The sequence below is a fragment of the Candoia aspera genome, chromosome 8 (assembly GCF_035149785.1).
Source record: "Candoia aspera isolate rCanAsp1 chromosome 8, rCanAsp1.hap2, whole genome shotgun sequence".
Lineage (NCBI taxonomy): Eukaryota > Metazoa > Chordata > Lepidosauria > Squamata > Boidae > Candoia > Candoia aspera.
Window position 1 is genome coordinate 15,769,074 of NC_086160.1, and position 14,267 is coordinate 15,783,340.

At 39.5% G+C, this 14,267-nt stretch overlaps 1 protein-coding gene across 1 annotated transcript in view; it reads right to left on the reverse strand.

The window, feature by feature from the left end:
• NFXL1 (nuclear transcription factor, X-box binding like 1) overlaps positions 1-14,267 on the reverse strand; it is a 45,076-nt gene extending 30,809 nt beyond the window's left edge. The window contains exons 1-10 of the mRNA XM_063309657.1: positions 14,105-14,267; positions 11,651-11,827; positions 9,785-9,894; positions 8,470-8,603; positions 3,759-3,937; positions 2,967-3,128; positions 2,638-2,738; positions 1,676-1,790; positions 1,187-1,311; positions 36-158 (exon numbers count right to left, since the gene is read on the reverse strand). Of these exons, the coding sequence (XP_063165727.1) occupies positions 36-158; positions 1,187-1,311; positions 1,676-1,790; positions 2,638-2,738; positions 2,967-3,128; positions 3,759-3,937; positions 8,470-8,603; positions 9,785-9,894; positions 11,651-11,827; positions 14,105-14,252 (1,374 nt within the window). The 5' untranslated portion in view covers positions 14,253-14,267. The remainder of the gene's footprint in view (positions 1-35; positions 159-1,186; positions 1,312-1,675; positions 1,791-2,637; positions 2,739-2,966; positions 3,129-3,758; positions 3,938-8,469; positions 8,604-9,784; positions 9,895-11,650; positions 11,828-14,104) is intronic.

The following is a 14,267-nucleotide window of genomic DNA, read 5'->3' on the forward strand; positions in this document are numbered from 1 at the left end:
TTAGCTAAAATACAGCACTAATCTGCCACACTGACCTTTCTCTTGCACTGGTGTTTTTGACAATCACGTATTTTTGTACATTTTGTTTCGCAGAGGTATGGCTTATGGCAGGGCAACTGCTTCATATGCTTTCCACAACGACACTGCTTTTCAACTTCCTGTTAAGGTACAGATGGAAAGAAACTAAAGCTGGCATACATTATGCATGTCAGAATCAAGTTACTTGATAATAAAAGGGATGACCTATAAATAGAAGCCTTTAGAGAAAAAAGGAGCAGATTAAAAGGAACAACTGGGGAAAAAAACCCCTTAAATCTACATAGATAATTACAATAATCGATGTTGGTTGGAGAGCTGTTAACGTGTAATGGCATGTAAAGTGACAAATTTAAGATGTGTAGATACATACTGAAATTTAGGATAGACTGTTGTTAGCCTGTAAACTGTTTTCATTGATCTTTTGGATGTAATCTAATAAGGAAGTTCAGCTTTTCTGTAGATTGGAAATGGATGCATTTGTGTTTCAATCCATTGTAGGGTTATAATAATTAATGATCGAGTTAATTATGCTCTATAAATAAATAATCATTTCTGAAATATGTGTGTGATCTGTTAATGTCTCTCCTTTCGCTCCACATTCTCTTAACTTTCTTCCCCATCTTCCTGAGACGGAGGCACCCAGTTAATTATTTATTTACTTCAACATAGCATTTCTCAACCACCTCACCTCTGGAATAACCTCCCAGTTACCTGTCCGTGATTTTTCACTAGAATTCAATTTCTGGGAAAAGCAAGTACCTTGTTAGGATCCTCTTTTCCTGACTGTGACCCAGTTATTCACACACTGTTCCTGTGTCATTCAGTATGAATGTTATTATTTGGATCAGCTTCATTTAAATATGCCCCAACACACTTGCCCAAGCCATTTGTCACAGTAAAAGAATAACTACATGTGCATTATCTTGGTTCTGAACAAAAGAAACCAGAAACTACAAGAGGCAGAGGCCTGTTTAATCACACCTAGAAATAATGGAGATAGGAAGTTTTGAACTCAAGGAGATAAGGGACTGTGAAAAGGAAAAAGAATTCAGCACCTCAGGAAAATACACTGAAATAAGATCTTTCAACAGGCCTGAAACAATGCTAAACTATTCAAAAGGATATAAACTGAAAGAAAAATGCTAACCTGTCTACAAATTTCGCAAGCACCTCGATGGCAGCGCTGTGAACATCTATGAATCCCACATTCAAGAACTTTGTCACAACTATCTCCACAAGTAGGCACATCTTCAGTACACGGCAAAGAAAATTCTAAAATAAACGTCAAATTGAAACTATTCAAATTGCTGCCATTTAATATACAAATGAAAATGCAAGGTTATACGTCCATGTGATTTCACATTTATCTAAAAAATGTATTGCTTCAAGACAGAGTTAAACTGAAAATCTTAATTTTTACACCTATGATCAAATGTAACTGAATCTAAGTAGAAATGTTGGACATCATTTACAGCAACTTTTCAATAACCCAGTACTTTGTAGGGTTTTAACTGCTGTGATTTTTCTATATTCAGCTTGTTCTTAATGCAATTTGAATCACCACTAGTTTAGGAAAATTGTATTACTTAAATGACTTAATGGTGAACAAAAAGGTGGCAGGGAAGGAAACACTTACTTGACTTTCCACATGGACAAGACCTTTTCCCAGATCTGGGACATTCTCCACAGGAACCACCATGACAAATTTGTTCACAGACATGATAGCCACAAGACAAGGTTCTGCCACAAACCTTGTGAGAAAATATATATATAGCAACTGCAAGTAGGGAGCTTAGAAACTTATCAGATATAATTCAACAAAATACAAGAAGAAAAATAAAGTTCTCCAAATAAGTTAGTACATAAACAATTAAAACATGAAAATTAATTATATTTATTTGATCTGATTTTCTAGTAATGTTCTAGACTACAGCTCCTATAAGCCCCAGTCAGTATAAACAATTCTCCAGTAGGAAATTAATGGGAGTTTGATTCCAAAATATTTAAAGGGACCTGTCCTGTATCATGGAATAAAAAACAGATGGGAAAGCTCTAATTCTCAGGATGTGTTGTTGGGTAACATCTCCCAGTATCATCAATCATTGGCTAGAGCTAATGAAAATAGGGGTCCAATGATATTTAGAGGCTTACCAACTCCCCACCACTGGAATAAAGTTTTCCTAGTTATTTCTTCCTTTGTTTCTAGCTGAATAAAGTTTGAGGATATATTCCTTTGATTACTTCATATTTCAGACACAGGCCAAATGAATTTGACTCTTTCAGTACAAAAACTGTCTACAATTGATACTGTAACTAGGAAAATTTTCATCATTCTAATAGCTGAAGAAGGAAGGGTCTGCAGATGGGAGATAATTTCAAATTCACTGCACATGTGCGTCTGCAAGCCACACTGCAATCCTCATACTGACTTCCTGAACATGTGAACTGGGACAGAAGTCTTTTTTTCCCTACTTCAATCTTAAAACCCTTGTTCTGAATGCTAATCCACATTTTTTCTGGACAATGAAGTATGGGAGTTAAGTAGTTATAATCTTTAATATTGCTGTAAACAAATCTGCTGTTTATAAGGAAACTTACCTCATCACATTGCCATAAAGGACTTGCACACTGCCTTTCTGCTATTTGTTTACCACAGATGCAGCTTTGTTTACTGACTCTTGGACATGGTTGGCAATCTCCTAAAAGTAAGATGGAGCTAATGATTAGAAAACAGCATGGAAAGAGAACATTTTAAAGGTCTGCCCATTGAGGAGGTAGGGGAGAGGGAAAAGCTCATTAACAGAAATTTTTTATTTATTTGATTTGTAAGCCACCAAATCTATTCAGAGCCCAAAGTAATAAGAGAACTGTAACGTAATCTAACAGGGAATTAGCCAAACAAAGTCTTTGAACAATACAATTTGCACCTTGATGACAAGGATTTTCACAGTTGTGCTGCCCACACGGCAATTTTCGTCCACAGGGTAGCTGACATGACCATTCTTTCGTGCTACATCTCCGTGGCACCGGCTTAGCCTTTTTGCAGTAGCAAGTTATCGTGACCATCTTTGGGCAAGGTGGACAAGGACCTACAAAGCAAAAGACAACATCAAGAAATTAATATACTAATACAACTGAAACCTCAATTTAATAGACTTCAGATGTAATGGGCCAAACTTCCAATGCACACAAACACTGGAAATAACAGACAAGTCTACTGTATCTGAACTAGTTCAGATGAGGCAATTTTACATCATGACATCATTTGCAGTGTGACATCACCCACAAATGACATCACTTACAAATGATGTAAATAGTCATGACTGACATTATTTTTGCAATTTAACAGACATTTGGGAGTAAGAGATGCTCCCTGCCCGCATGCAAACTCGAGCTGCCCGGACACTGCTTTATAAATTAACAGAATGGCCCAAAGAAATCCTCAGGAGGCCAAAAAATTCATTGGCTGTTTGAGGTCAACATTATATCTCATCCTACTGTACCTTGCATAATTGTTATAGATGAATTCTTTCATTTTTTGTCCTCGTTATCACCTTGGTCTCAATATCACTTTGTTGCATATATAAGATAAAATGGTCCTCAAGTGACTATAATCTCAAAACTCTAACTTACTGATTGCTTTTCATGTTAACTGCTGAAAAAGGCATACGGTCTTATATCTGTGATAGCTTACAAGCAACTGCCTTAATATTACATACCTGGGTGACAAAGTAATAGGCACCTGTGTCCACAAGAAGGTTTGAAATCCCTCTCACAGATCTGGCCACAAGAATGTGGAACCAGCCAGGGATCCAGAGGTGGATCCTCATTTTTCCCACAATAGCAGTAGTATCTAGTAGGAATCTCAGATCGCTTGTATTCAAACCTACATTTTGGACTGAAAAGGGAAAAATCAATGCCACATTCAGTAATGTTTCGTTCCCACTTAATCTGCTCTGAAGCTGAAAGATGATGTGATGAGGAGGAGGGGAATGAATTCTGTTGATAATTGCTTTCCATGAGCGGATGGACATCGCTAAACACAAATCTTTTTGGTTCCCCTAAAATCAAAGATATGCAACAGCTCAATTCCCTTCTGAACATTTATGTATGGTTTTGGACGTATATACCTGCACACACAGAACCTACCTTCTATCTATTCTCTCCTGATTATAAAATTATTGCCTCTATACTTTTTATAAGGAAAGAAAAAATAGTGGCCATTGAAGAACATATTTGAAAATCTATTTAATGTTTACCTTGCAGCTCTGTTATATGCAAATATAACAATACTTTTCCACCGCTTAAAATGCATAAATGGATTCTGTCTCTAATTTTTTCTTAATATAACTTAAACTAATTGTTAAGGGGAATGGAATAAAGAAAGGCCTCTGAAAAATTATATCTACAGAACTGAAATGGATAGAGAATTAATTGGGGTTACAAAGCACCCTTGTGCACATGCAGACTTATTGAAGTTTACAAAATAAACTTCAGTGCACAGAGGCTGCAGATAAAAAAGTTCAACCTAATATGCAAAGGATCTTCAGCAAAGGATCGTTTCCTTGTTGTGGTGCTGGAGCTTGAGCACCTCAATGATGCCATGAGCTAAACCGTGAAGGGCCACCCAAGACGGGAAGGTCATGACAGAGAGGTCAGACTAAATACGATCCCTGGGGAAGGTAATGGCAACCTACCCCAGTATTCCTGCCGTGAAAACTAAATGGATCAGTACAACCAGAGATATGTCGGTATACCATCGGAAGATGAGACCCCCAGGTCGGAAGATGGTCAAATGCTACTGGGGAGGAACAGAGGATGAGTTCAACTAGCCCCAGACGTGATGACGCAGCTAGCTCAAAGCCGAAAGGACGGCTAGCGGCTGACAGTGCTGGTGGTGAACGGCGAATCCAATGTTCTAAGGATCAACACACCATTGGAACCTGGAATGTAAGATCTATGAGCCAGAGAAAATTGGATGTGGTTATTGGGAAGATGTCAACATTAAAGATAGATATTTTGGGCGTCAGTGAACTGAAGTAGACTGGAATGGGCCACTTCACATCAAATGACCACCAGATCTACTACTGTGGACAAGAGGACCACAGAAGAAATGGAGTAGCCTTCATAATTAATAGTCAAGTGGCTAAAGCAGTGCTTGGATACAATCCAAAAAATGATAGAATGATCTCAATTCGAATTCAGGGCAAGCCATCTAACATCACAGTGATCCAAATATACGCCCCGACCACAGATGCTGAAGAAGCTGAAGTAGAGCAGTTCTATGAGGATCTGCAGCACCTACTGAACAGCACGCCTAAAAGAGATGTTATTTTCATCATGGGAGACTGGAATGCTAAGGTGGGCAGTCAAATGACATCTGGAATTACAAGTATGCATGGCCTAGGAGAACAAAACGAAGCAGGACATAGGTTGATAGAATTTTGCCAAGACAACTCACTCTGCATAACAAACACTCTCTTCCAACAACCTAAGAGACAGCTTTATACATGGACTTCCCCAGATCGACAACACCGAAATCAGATTGACTACATCCTTTGCAGCCAAAGGTGGCGGACATCTATACAATCGGTAAAAACAAGAGCTGGAGCTGACTGTAATTCAGATCACGAACTTCTTCTTGCACAACTTAGGATCAGACTAAAGAGATTAGGGAAGACCCACAGATCAGCTAGATATGAGCTCACTAATATTCCTAAGGAATATGCAGTGGAGGTGAAGAATAGATTTAAGGGACTGGACTTAGTAGATAGGGTCCCGGAAGAACTATGGACAGAAGTTTGCAACATTGTTCAGGAGGCGGCAACAAAATACATCCCAAAGAAAGAGAAAACCAAGAAGACAAAATGGCTGTCTGCTGAGACACTAGAAGTAGCCCAAGAAAGAAGGAAAGCAAAAGGCAACAGTGATAGGGGGAGATATGCCCAATTAAATGCAACATTCCAGAGGTTAGCCAGAAGAGAGAAGGAATTATTTTTAAACAAGCAATGCGCGGAACTGGAAGAAGACAATAGAATAGGAAGGACAAGAGACCTCTTCCAGAAAATTAGAACCATCAGAGGTAAATTCCAGGCAAAAATGGGTATGATCAAAAACAAAGATGTCAAGGACCTAACAGAAGAAGAAGAGATCAAGAAAAGGTGGCAAGAATATACAGAAAACCTGTATAGGAAGGATAACAATATCGGGGATAGCTTTGACAGTGTGGTCGGTGAGCTAGAGCCAGACATCCTGAAGAGTGAGGTTGAGTGGGCCTTAAGAAGCATTGCTAATAACAAGGCAGCAGGAGACGACGGCATCCCAGATGAACTGTTCAAAATCTTGCAAGATGATGCTGTCAAGGTAATGCATGCTATATGCCAGCAAATTTGGAAAACACAAGAATGGCCATCAGACTGGAAAAAATCTACTTATATCCCCATACCAAAAAAGGGAAACACTAAAGAATGTTCAAACTATCGAACAGTGGCACTCATTTCACATGCCAGTAAGGTAATGCTCAAGATCCTGCAAGGTAGACTTCAGCAATTCATGGAGCGAGAATTGCCAGACATACAAGCTGGGTTTAGAAAAGGCAGAGGAACTAGGGACCAAATTGCCAATATCCACTGGATAGTGGAAAAAGCCAGGGACTTTCAGAAAAACATCTATTTCTGTTTTATTGACTATTCTAAAGCCTTTGACTGTGTGGACCAGAACAAATTGTGGCAAGTTCTTAGCGGTATTGGGATACCAAGTCATCTTGTATGCCTCCTGAAGAATCTGTATAACGACCAAGTAGCAACAGTAAGAACAGACCACGGAACAACAGACTGGTTTAAGATTGGGAAAGGAGTACAGCAGGGCTGTATACTCTCACCCTACCTATTCAACTTGTACGCAGAATACATCATGTGACAAGCTGGGCTTGAGGAATCCAAGGCTGGAGTTAAAATCGCTGGAGGAAACATTAACAATCTCAGATATGCAGATGATACCACTTTGATGGCTGAAAGCGAAGAGGAACTGAGGAGCCTTATGATGAAGGTGAAAGAAGAAAGTGCAAAAGCTGGCACCAAAAACCAAGATTATGGCAACCAGCTTGATTGATAACTGGCAAATAGAGGGAGAAAATGTAGAAGCAGTGACAGACTTTGTATTTCTAGGTGCAAAGATTACTGCAGATGCTGACTGCAGTCAGGAAATCAGAAGACCCTTAATCCTTGGAAGAGCAATGACAAATCTCGATAAAATAGTTAAGAGCAGAGACATCACACTGACAACAAGGGTCCGCATAGTTAAAGCAATGGTGTTCCCCGTAGTAACATATGGCTGCGAGAGCTGGACCATAAGGAAGGCTGAGAGAAGGAAGATCAATGCTTTTGAACTGTGGTGTTGGAGGAAAATTCTGAGAGTGCCTTGGACTGCAAGAAGATCAAACCAGTCCATACTCCAGGAAATAAAGCCAGACTGCTCACTTGAGGGAATGATATTCAAGGCAAAACTGAAAGACTCTGGCCACATAATGAGAAGACAGGACAGCCTGGAGAAGATGCTGATGCTAGGGAGAGTGGAAGGCAAAAGGAAGAGGGGCCGACCAAGGGCAAGATGGATGGATGATATTCTAGAGGTGATGGATTCATCCCTGGGGGAGCTGGGGGTGTTGACGACCGACAGGAAGCTCTGGCGTGGGCTGGTCCATGAAGTCACAAAGAGTCGGAAGCGACTAAACGAAAAAACAAGAACAATATGCAAAAGGAGATGCAAGAGGACAGCATACCAACGAGGGTGGCAAAGAAGAGTGGAACATCAGCCTTTCTGTTCCTAGATACTGTTTTGCCTTGTTGTTATTGTTGTTGTTGTTGTTGTTTATTTGTTTAGTCGCTTCCGACTCTTCGTGACTTCATGGACCAGCCCACGCCAGAGCTTCCTGTCAGTCGTCAACACCCCCAGCTCCCCCAGTTACATTTGTTATTTTCAGCAAGTTTGAAGCAATAAACAGTACAGTCTGAAGTTCACTTACCAAAGGCCTGTAACAGATATGATGGATATAAGCAGTGAACTAAATTCAACTCAGCACTGGCTAACAGATAAATTCACAGATTACTGTCATGCCAAATGTAAGCATTTTCAAGTTTCAACAATTTTGAACGGAAAGCTGAGAATGTGCACAATTTTGGCTGGAGTCCTGGTGAAAATATCACAGAGGTGATATTCTTAACTTACACAATATTCAAGATGCTCTAATTTAGCTAAGCATACTTCAATGTGAAGTAAATTTTATCAGTTGTGGGGGGTTACACTGCGGTAAAATTACAGCACATAAGGTACAGGCTTCTGGCTATATCTGCTCTCTTTTTTCAAAGCTATTGCTCATTTTTTTTTTCCAGTAAATAAACGAGCTTTTGCAACAAAATCTTAAAAGCCTACCATGGCCATGGATAATCCTTTTTTCCAAAATCATCATCTGTCAGAGGAGAAGATACTAAGAAAAGGCTATCCTTCGCCCACTTCTGTATGCATGGCATGTGAAATATGCAGAAACATCCAGAACAACTCCAGACCTTGAAGAAAGACAAGGATACGTTAGAAGCCCTTCTTAGTAATGTGTTGATCTGGCAAATAAAATTTAATCCTTAAAAACAAAAGAAAATGACTAAGACAAGACTGTGCCTATGCATGATGTAAAATACCTGGTTGTTTCACTACTACATTAACTCTGTTTATCTTCACCTGTTGGCAACATAGCATTTTGTGGCTAGAGATGTCTTAGCAATAAATTATTAACCAGTATAGCTGTCTTACTTTATTTTTTCCCAAACTTTTCTATCTCTACTTGTGTTTAACAAGGTATTTTAACACAAAGCAAAGTGAACCCATATTGCTTAAGTACTTAAAATACCAAGTTTCAGATACAAATTACATATTGTAGCATTTATAAAAGCTTTCTTTAAAATTGATTTTCTAAAGATTTTTATGATCCTATTGGTAAAGGATCTGACTAGCCTCTAACAAGAATCGTAACTGTAGGACTGTCGTGGACAAAACTGAACCATATACCAATGTAATAAGATAAACCATAAAGTCTCCCTTGAGTTGACTCAACTCACATTGACTTTGTGGACACATTCAAGTTGTTACTTGACAATACAAAAGTCATTTGCCATTGGCTTCTTACAGAATGCTTTTTCATCTTCCCTGTCTAGTGTCCAGACTGGTGATCTTCCATCTAAATCAATCTAATCTGCAGCCTTGCTTTGCTTTTTCAATATCAGCCAATGTCAGGCTAGACTGAGCTTCATAAAATAAGCAGCAATCAGGGCTTGACAATAGCACTGAGTGCTAAGATAGATTCATGCACCTTGCAGAGACAAATCAGAGGTTTCAAAAAGGATAATTTTACTATTAGAATAGGTAAACTCAAACATAGCAGTATTTTCAAATACTGAAAATTCCCCCAAATAATTATAACAGATGTGGACAGGTTGAATGTGGGCACCAAAATGATAAACGGTTGTTATAAAAATTCTATTCACTCAGGTTGATACATCCACCCACCACAGAAATGGGAAAAAAGGGACTTATGTCATTTTCTGAATACAGTGATCGGAGATTCCAAAGGAAGAATCGCAAATAAGCATCTTGATATGCTGTCTCTTTTTGGAACCACAGGTATTTCAAGAGAGTAGTAAATACAGATTGGGGAAAAGATAATACAGCAATATGCACAATGTAAGATACTCACCGCTTGATTTCTCTTAATTGAAGCAATGCAAATCAGGCACGTCAGTGCCCCAGACTGAAAGGCATCATTCATATATTGCTTTGTGCGCTCCAGCTCACTTGCATCTCCATCTTTGAATAGAAAAATATTGATGACAAAACTTTTATTACGTTAGAGGATCAAGGCAGATGGGTAATCAAGACCTTCTTTGAGAATTCCATGTTAGTCATTTCCAGGGTATACCGTATGATAGTTGCTTCTGCCTCTAAGGGCTAGGTGGTGTAGAATCACAAAATAACCTGTATTCTTTTCAAGCCTCTATCACACTGAGTGTTAAATATTTATTTCTCCTACATTTTAATCAATTCTACAGAATGTCTCTGAACTAGACTCTAACTTTCCTACTAGACAATGCTAAGAGAAGCGTGACTCATGCTGCTGCCAAATCCTTTTGTTCAGTTACAAAGATCTGTAAAAAGATGTCTCACAGATAACTCCTTTATTTTCCATAATACAGTGGTATGAGTACATTTGTAAATCTTATAACTACACTTAACTCGCCCGTCCTACGATGTACAATATCTTAGCTTCATCTAAGTCCTAAAAAAAATTCTGAGTAAATGAGCAACACGCAAAACCGTGCACAGCATTACGTCTTTATTGAGCTAACATTCACTCTTTGTTAGTAAAAGGATAAGCAGCTTTAGATTTAGTAGCTGCCTGCAAATCCTTTAACATCAATGATTTAAACCAAATGTCTGCCTGATCCATTATACCCACCCACTTGTATTTTTGTCCAATCCTCTTTACAGAACTGTATCAATTTATTAATATTTCAAGGCTGTTTTGCATGGCCTATTTGCTTCAAGTCATGCCATATTTCAATTGGGGCAAATCAGCTCTTTGTCTCACCCATTCCAAAATGTAAAATTTCTTCTGCTCCAGCCATTCTATTATAGAGTTACTTGTGTGTTTAGGATCATTCTCAAGATGCACATTCATTTAAGCTTCATTTCATGGACAAGTACCCGGACATTCCCTCATAGAATTTGCTGGTACAATCTAGAAATCATGGTTCCCTCAGTGATAAAGAACCATTCATGTCCTAAGGCTGGAACGCAGCCCCAAACCATGATATTCCTACTGCCATGCTTCATGGTTGGGATGAGGGTCTTTTGTTGAAATGGAGTGTTTTGTTCTAATAGCCATCTGGATTATCCAGGTGATATTTGGCAAACTTGAGAGGGATGGCAATGCATTTTTCTGGGACGCAGTAGTTGCCTCCCTCATATCCTTTCACGCATACAACTTTTATTCAATGTCTTCCTAATCATGAACACTGACATCTAACATGGCAAGAGCGGCCTGCAGATCTTTTGCCTTCATCCTGGGGTTGTTTGCAACCTCTCTGTGTACCATAAGCCTTGCTTTGGAGGAAAAATTTGTCTGACCATCACTCCTAGGAAAAGTAATGATAGCATTGAATATTTTCTGCCTGACTGTAAAATGATAAAGGCCAATGTTTTGGCAATGATTTTATAGCCTTTTTTGTCTCATGTATTGGTAACCCTTTTCCTGAAGTCTACAGACATCTCCTATGAGTGGTCATGATTCACTTCCCCAAACCTGCGTCCTGAAGTGCAAATTTCAATCTCACTGAGAGGAACAGCAGTTGCAACTCTACATCTTACAGGAGCAGATTATACCAAGATTTCACATACTTTGTCCAAACTACACAGCAAAGGTTGACTCAGTACGTTTAGCAAGAGTTTTCCAGAAGAAATCTATAAAGGTAAGATTCTATCAGAAATATGGAAATCAATATCTAATGCAACGGCATGTTGCTCTTTAAAGTGAAAGCTGAGAAGCCAATATAGAAAAATTTACCAGTCTGATTAGTATATTTTGTAAACGTTTTGGCCAATATTTGTCCATGCTTTCCTTCAATTTCTTCATCATCATCATCATCTTCAGATGAGGAGCTAAATTGATTTTCAACAAGCCTCTTAACAGCAGCTTGATTAGCCTTCTTAATTTCATCAAATTTTTTCTGTGACGCAAGCTCTGTTAAAATAAAAATGATAAAATTGCACATTAGGAGAACCTAAAACAGTAATTAGGGTCATACAGCACAAGAACAATGGTTTATTGAGCTGCATTGCTGAATGAATCACAGTGACAACATACATAAATACACCAAGCCCAAACCAAACAAGTCACATAATGGCTTAGCATGAAATATGAATCCAGGCACTATTTTTTCAACATTAAGGCCAATGAACTAAAATTCTGTTTAAATATTTATCTATATAAAGGTCAGAAACTTTAAAAAGAGGTTTTGGTATAAGCTTTTCTCCATATACTGTAATCTCAATTATCTTCAAGCATGCATGGCCAGGAGAATTAAGATTACTCTCTCCTTAGGGTTTCCAGGTTTCTTACTGTACTTCACTAAAAATGCTCAAAATGCTAAAATCAGTCATCTTTTCAATAAGGAAGTCATGTGTGAAAGCAAATGTGAAGGGAGTAAGTCAGTCAATAATAGCTTGAATCCAGGATTTTAACTAAGCATAACACATGAATGCATGTAACTTTCTTTTTCAAGAAGGGCTAATTTGGAGCACAAAGAAAAAGGAAAAGTCTTTAGGAAAAGTCTTTCTTCAGCCGCTTGGCTTTCCTTTCCTGACATATTTGGGAGAAAAAAGCCAGAAATCATGGCTTGCCCATTACGAGAATCAAACTCTAGGGAAACTTTCTGTTGACAGAAGGAACCAAGCTACAGTATTTAAACGTCCCAAATAAGAACTCTGCTGATTTGCACAAGATGTACACATACCCAGCTATTACTTCATAACCTGTTTCAATGTGATTTTTCTCTTCCTTTATTAACTCTTTATTAACTTAATTAAGCTCTTTGGGAATCCAAGTTCAGTTACATTCGTATTCATAATTATTCCATTAACATGTTAGAATTTGAGCCCTTTTCCTCCCAGGAAAGGAGCCAAGGGGGAAAGAGCAGGCCTGAGATTTCAGGCATTTGAAACTGCTCCCTATGACTGCATTATGAACAACACTGTACAGTGCTAAGCATCACTGTCCTTACTGTAACCTGAATGCAGGATCTACAATGAACAAATGCTCCTGAAAAATGTATGATGTTGTATTCACTAATCACAGAACTACATTATTACAAGATTTCAAGCTTTACTTAACAAAACCCTAAGAAAGAGTTATCACCTGTTTTAAGTAGCTTGCACCTTAAGATTTTCTTTAAAAAAAAAAAAAAGAACCACACACAGTTAAAATAGTACATGCTCATGGAACCTGTTTACAAGAAATACTTTTAACAAAAAAAAAGATGCTCTCTCTCTCTCTCCATCAAAACGTAAGTATCAAGATTTTTTTCATGCTTTGGCTTTGTGGTATACCATTAAATGCTAAATATCACAGGAAAAATAATCATGTTTTGCAAACTTGACACAGCATTGGGTTTTTATCTGTGTACGGTATATGGCCCGTGCAATGTGCTGAAAGGCATCTAGACAGGCATCTAGGAAGAACACATTCCGCGTTTCCATAGCTACCATGTGCAAATGCAGAAATGGATCTCTGGCCAGGTTTCTGTTCCATTTCTACACTCCTAGAAGAATGAGAGTGGAAACTAGATGCTAGTGAAATTTCTGAAGATTGTTAAGCAATTGAGGAGTAGGGGCTCCAGGACCAACCAGCTGGAAAAATATAAAGGCTTTGAAGAAACCCATTTCCCTTTATGCCGCATAGGAATTCATTTCCCCTACAGAGAGAGAGAGAGAGAAAGAAATCATCTTTCTCTGAAACAAGAAGCAAACTGTTCAACCTGATTTAGAAAACTCAACATAACTGAGTTCCCCTGAGTTCCCTGGAAGAATGAAGAAAAAAAAAGGAAATAACAATAATCCTTATAATAATAATCTATTAAATTTATATGCCACCCGACTCCCAGCAACTCTGGGAGGATAAAAAAGGAATTTATCTTAACTTTATACAGTAGAGCTGGGGGGGGTGTTGAAAGTGTGCAATGTGCAGCGCTCTTTTTAAAGGCAGCGCTCTCCAAGCTTTCCCACGCGGGGCTGCCGGGGCCCCATCCCATCCTGCCAGACCCTCAGAGGCCAGGCTGGAGGGGAGGCCCAGCCCCACCGAGGGGGAGGCTCCAGGTGAGCAAGGAGGGTCGAGCAGCCACTGTCCCCCCCACTCGCTCTCCGGGCTGGAGGCGGCTCCAGAAAGCTCCCCCTGCTAAAACAAGAAGCGCCCCGGTCCTCCTTCAGGGCAGCGGGGAGGAGGAAGGACGGGAGGGATACTCACCGTGGGCTCCCCCCGCGCCCGCCGGCAGCCCCCCCGCTCCTCTCGCCTTTCCCCGGCCGCCGGGTCCGTTCCCCGAAGACACCCCGCCGGCTGCAGCCCGGCCCCTGCCCCTCCCGCGCCCGCCCTGGCGCCAAGCAGCGGCTTCCATCCTTCCGCTTAAGCG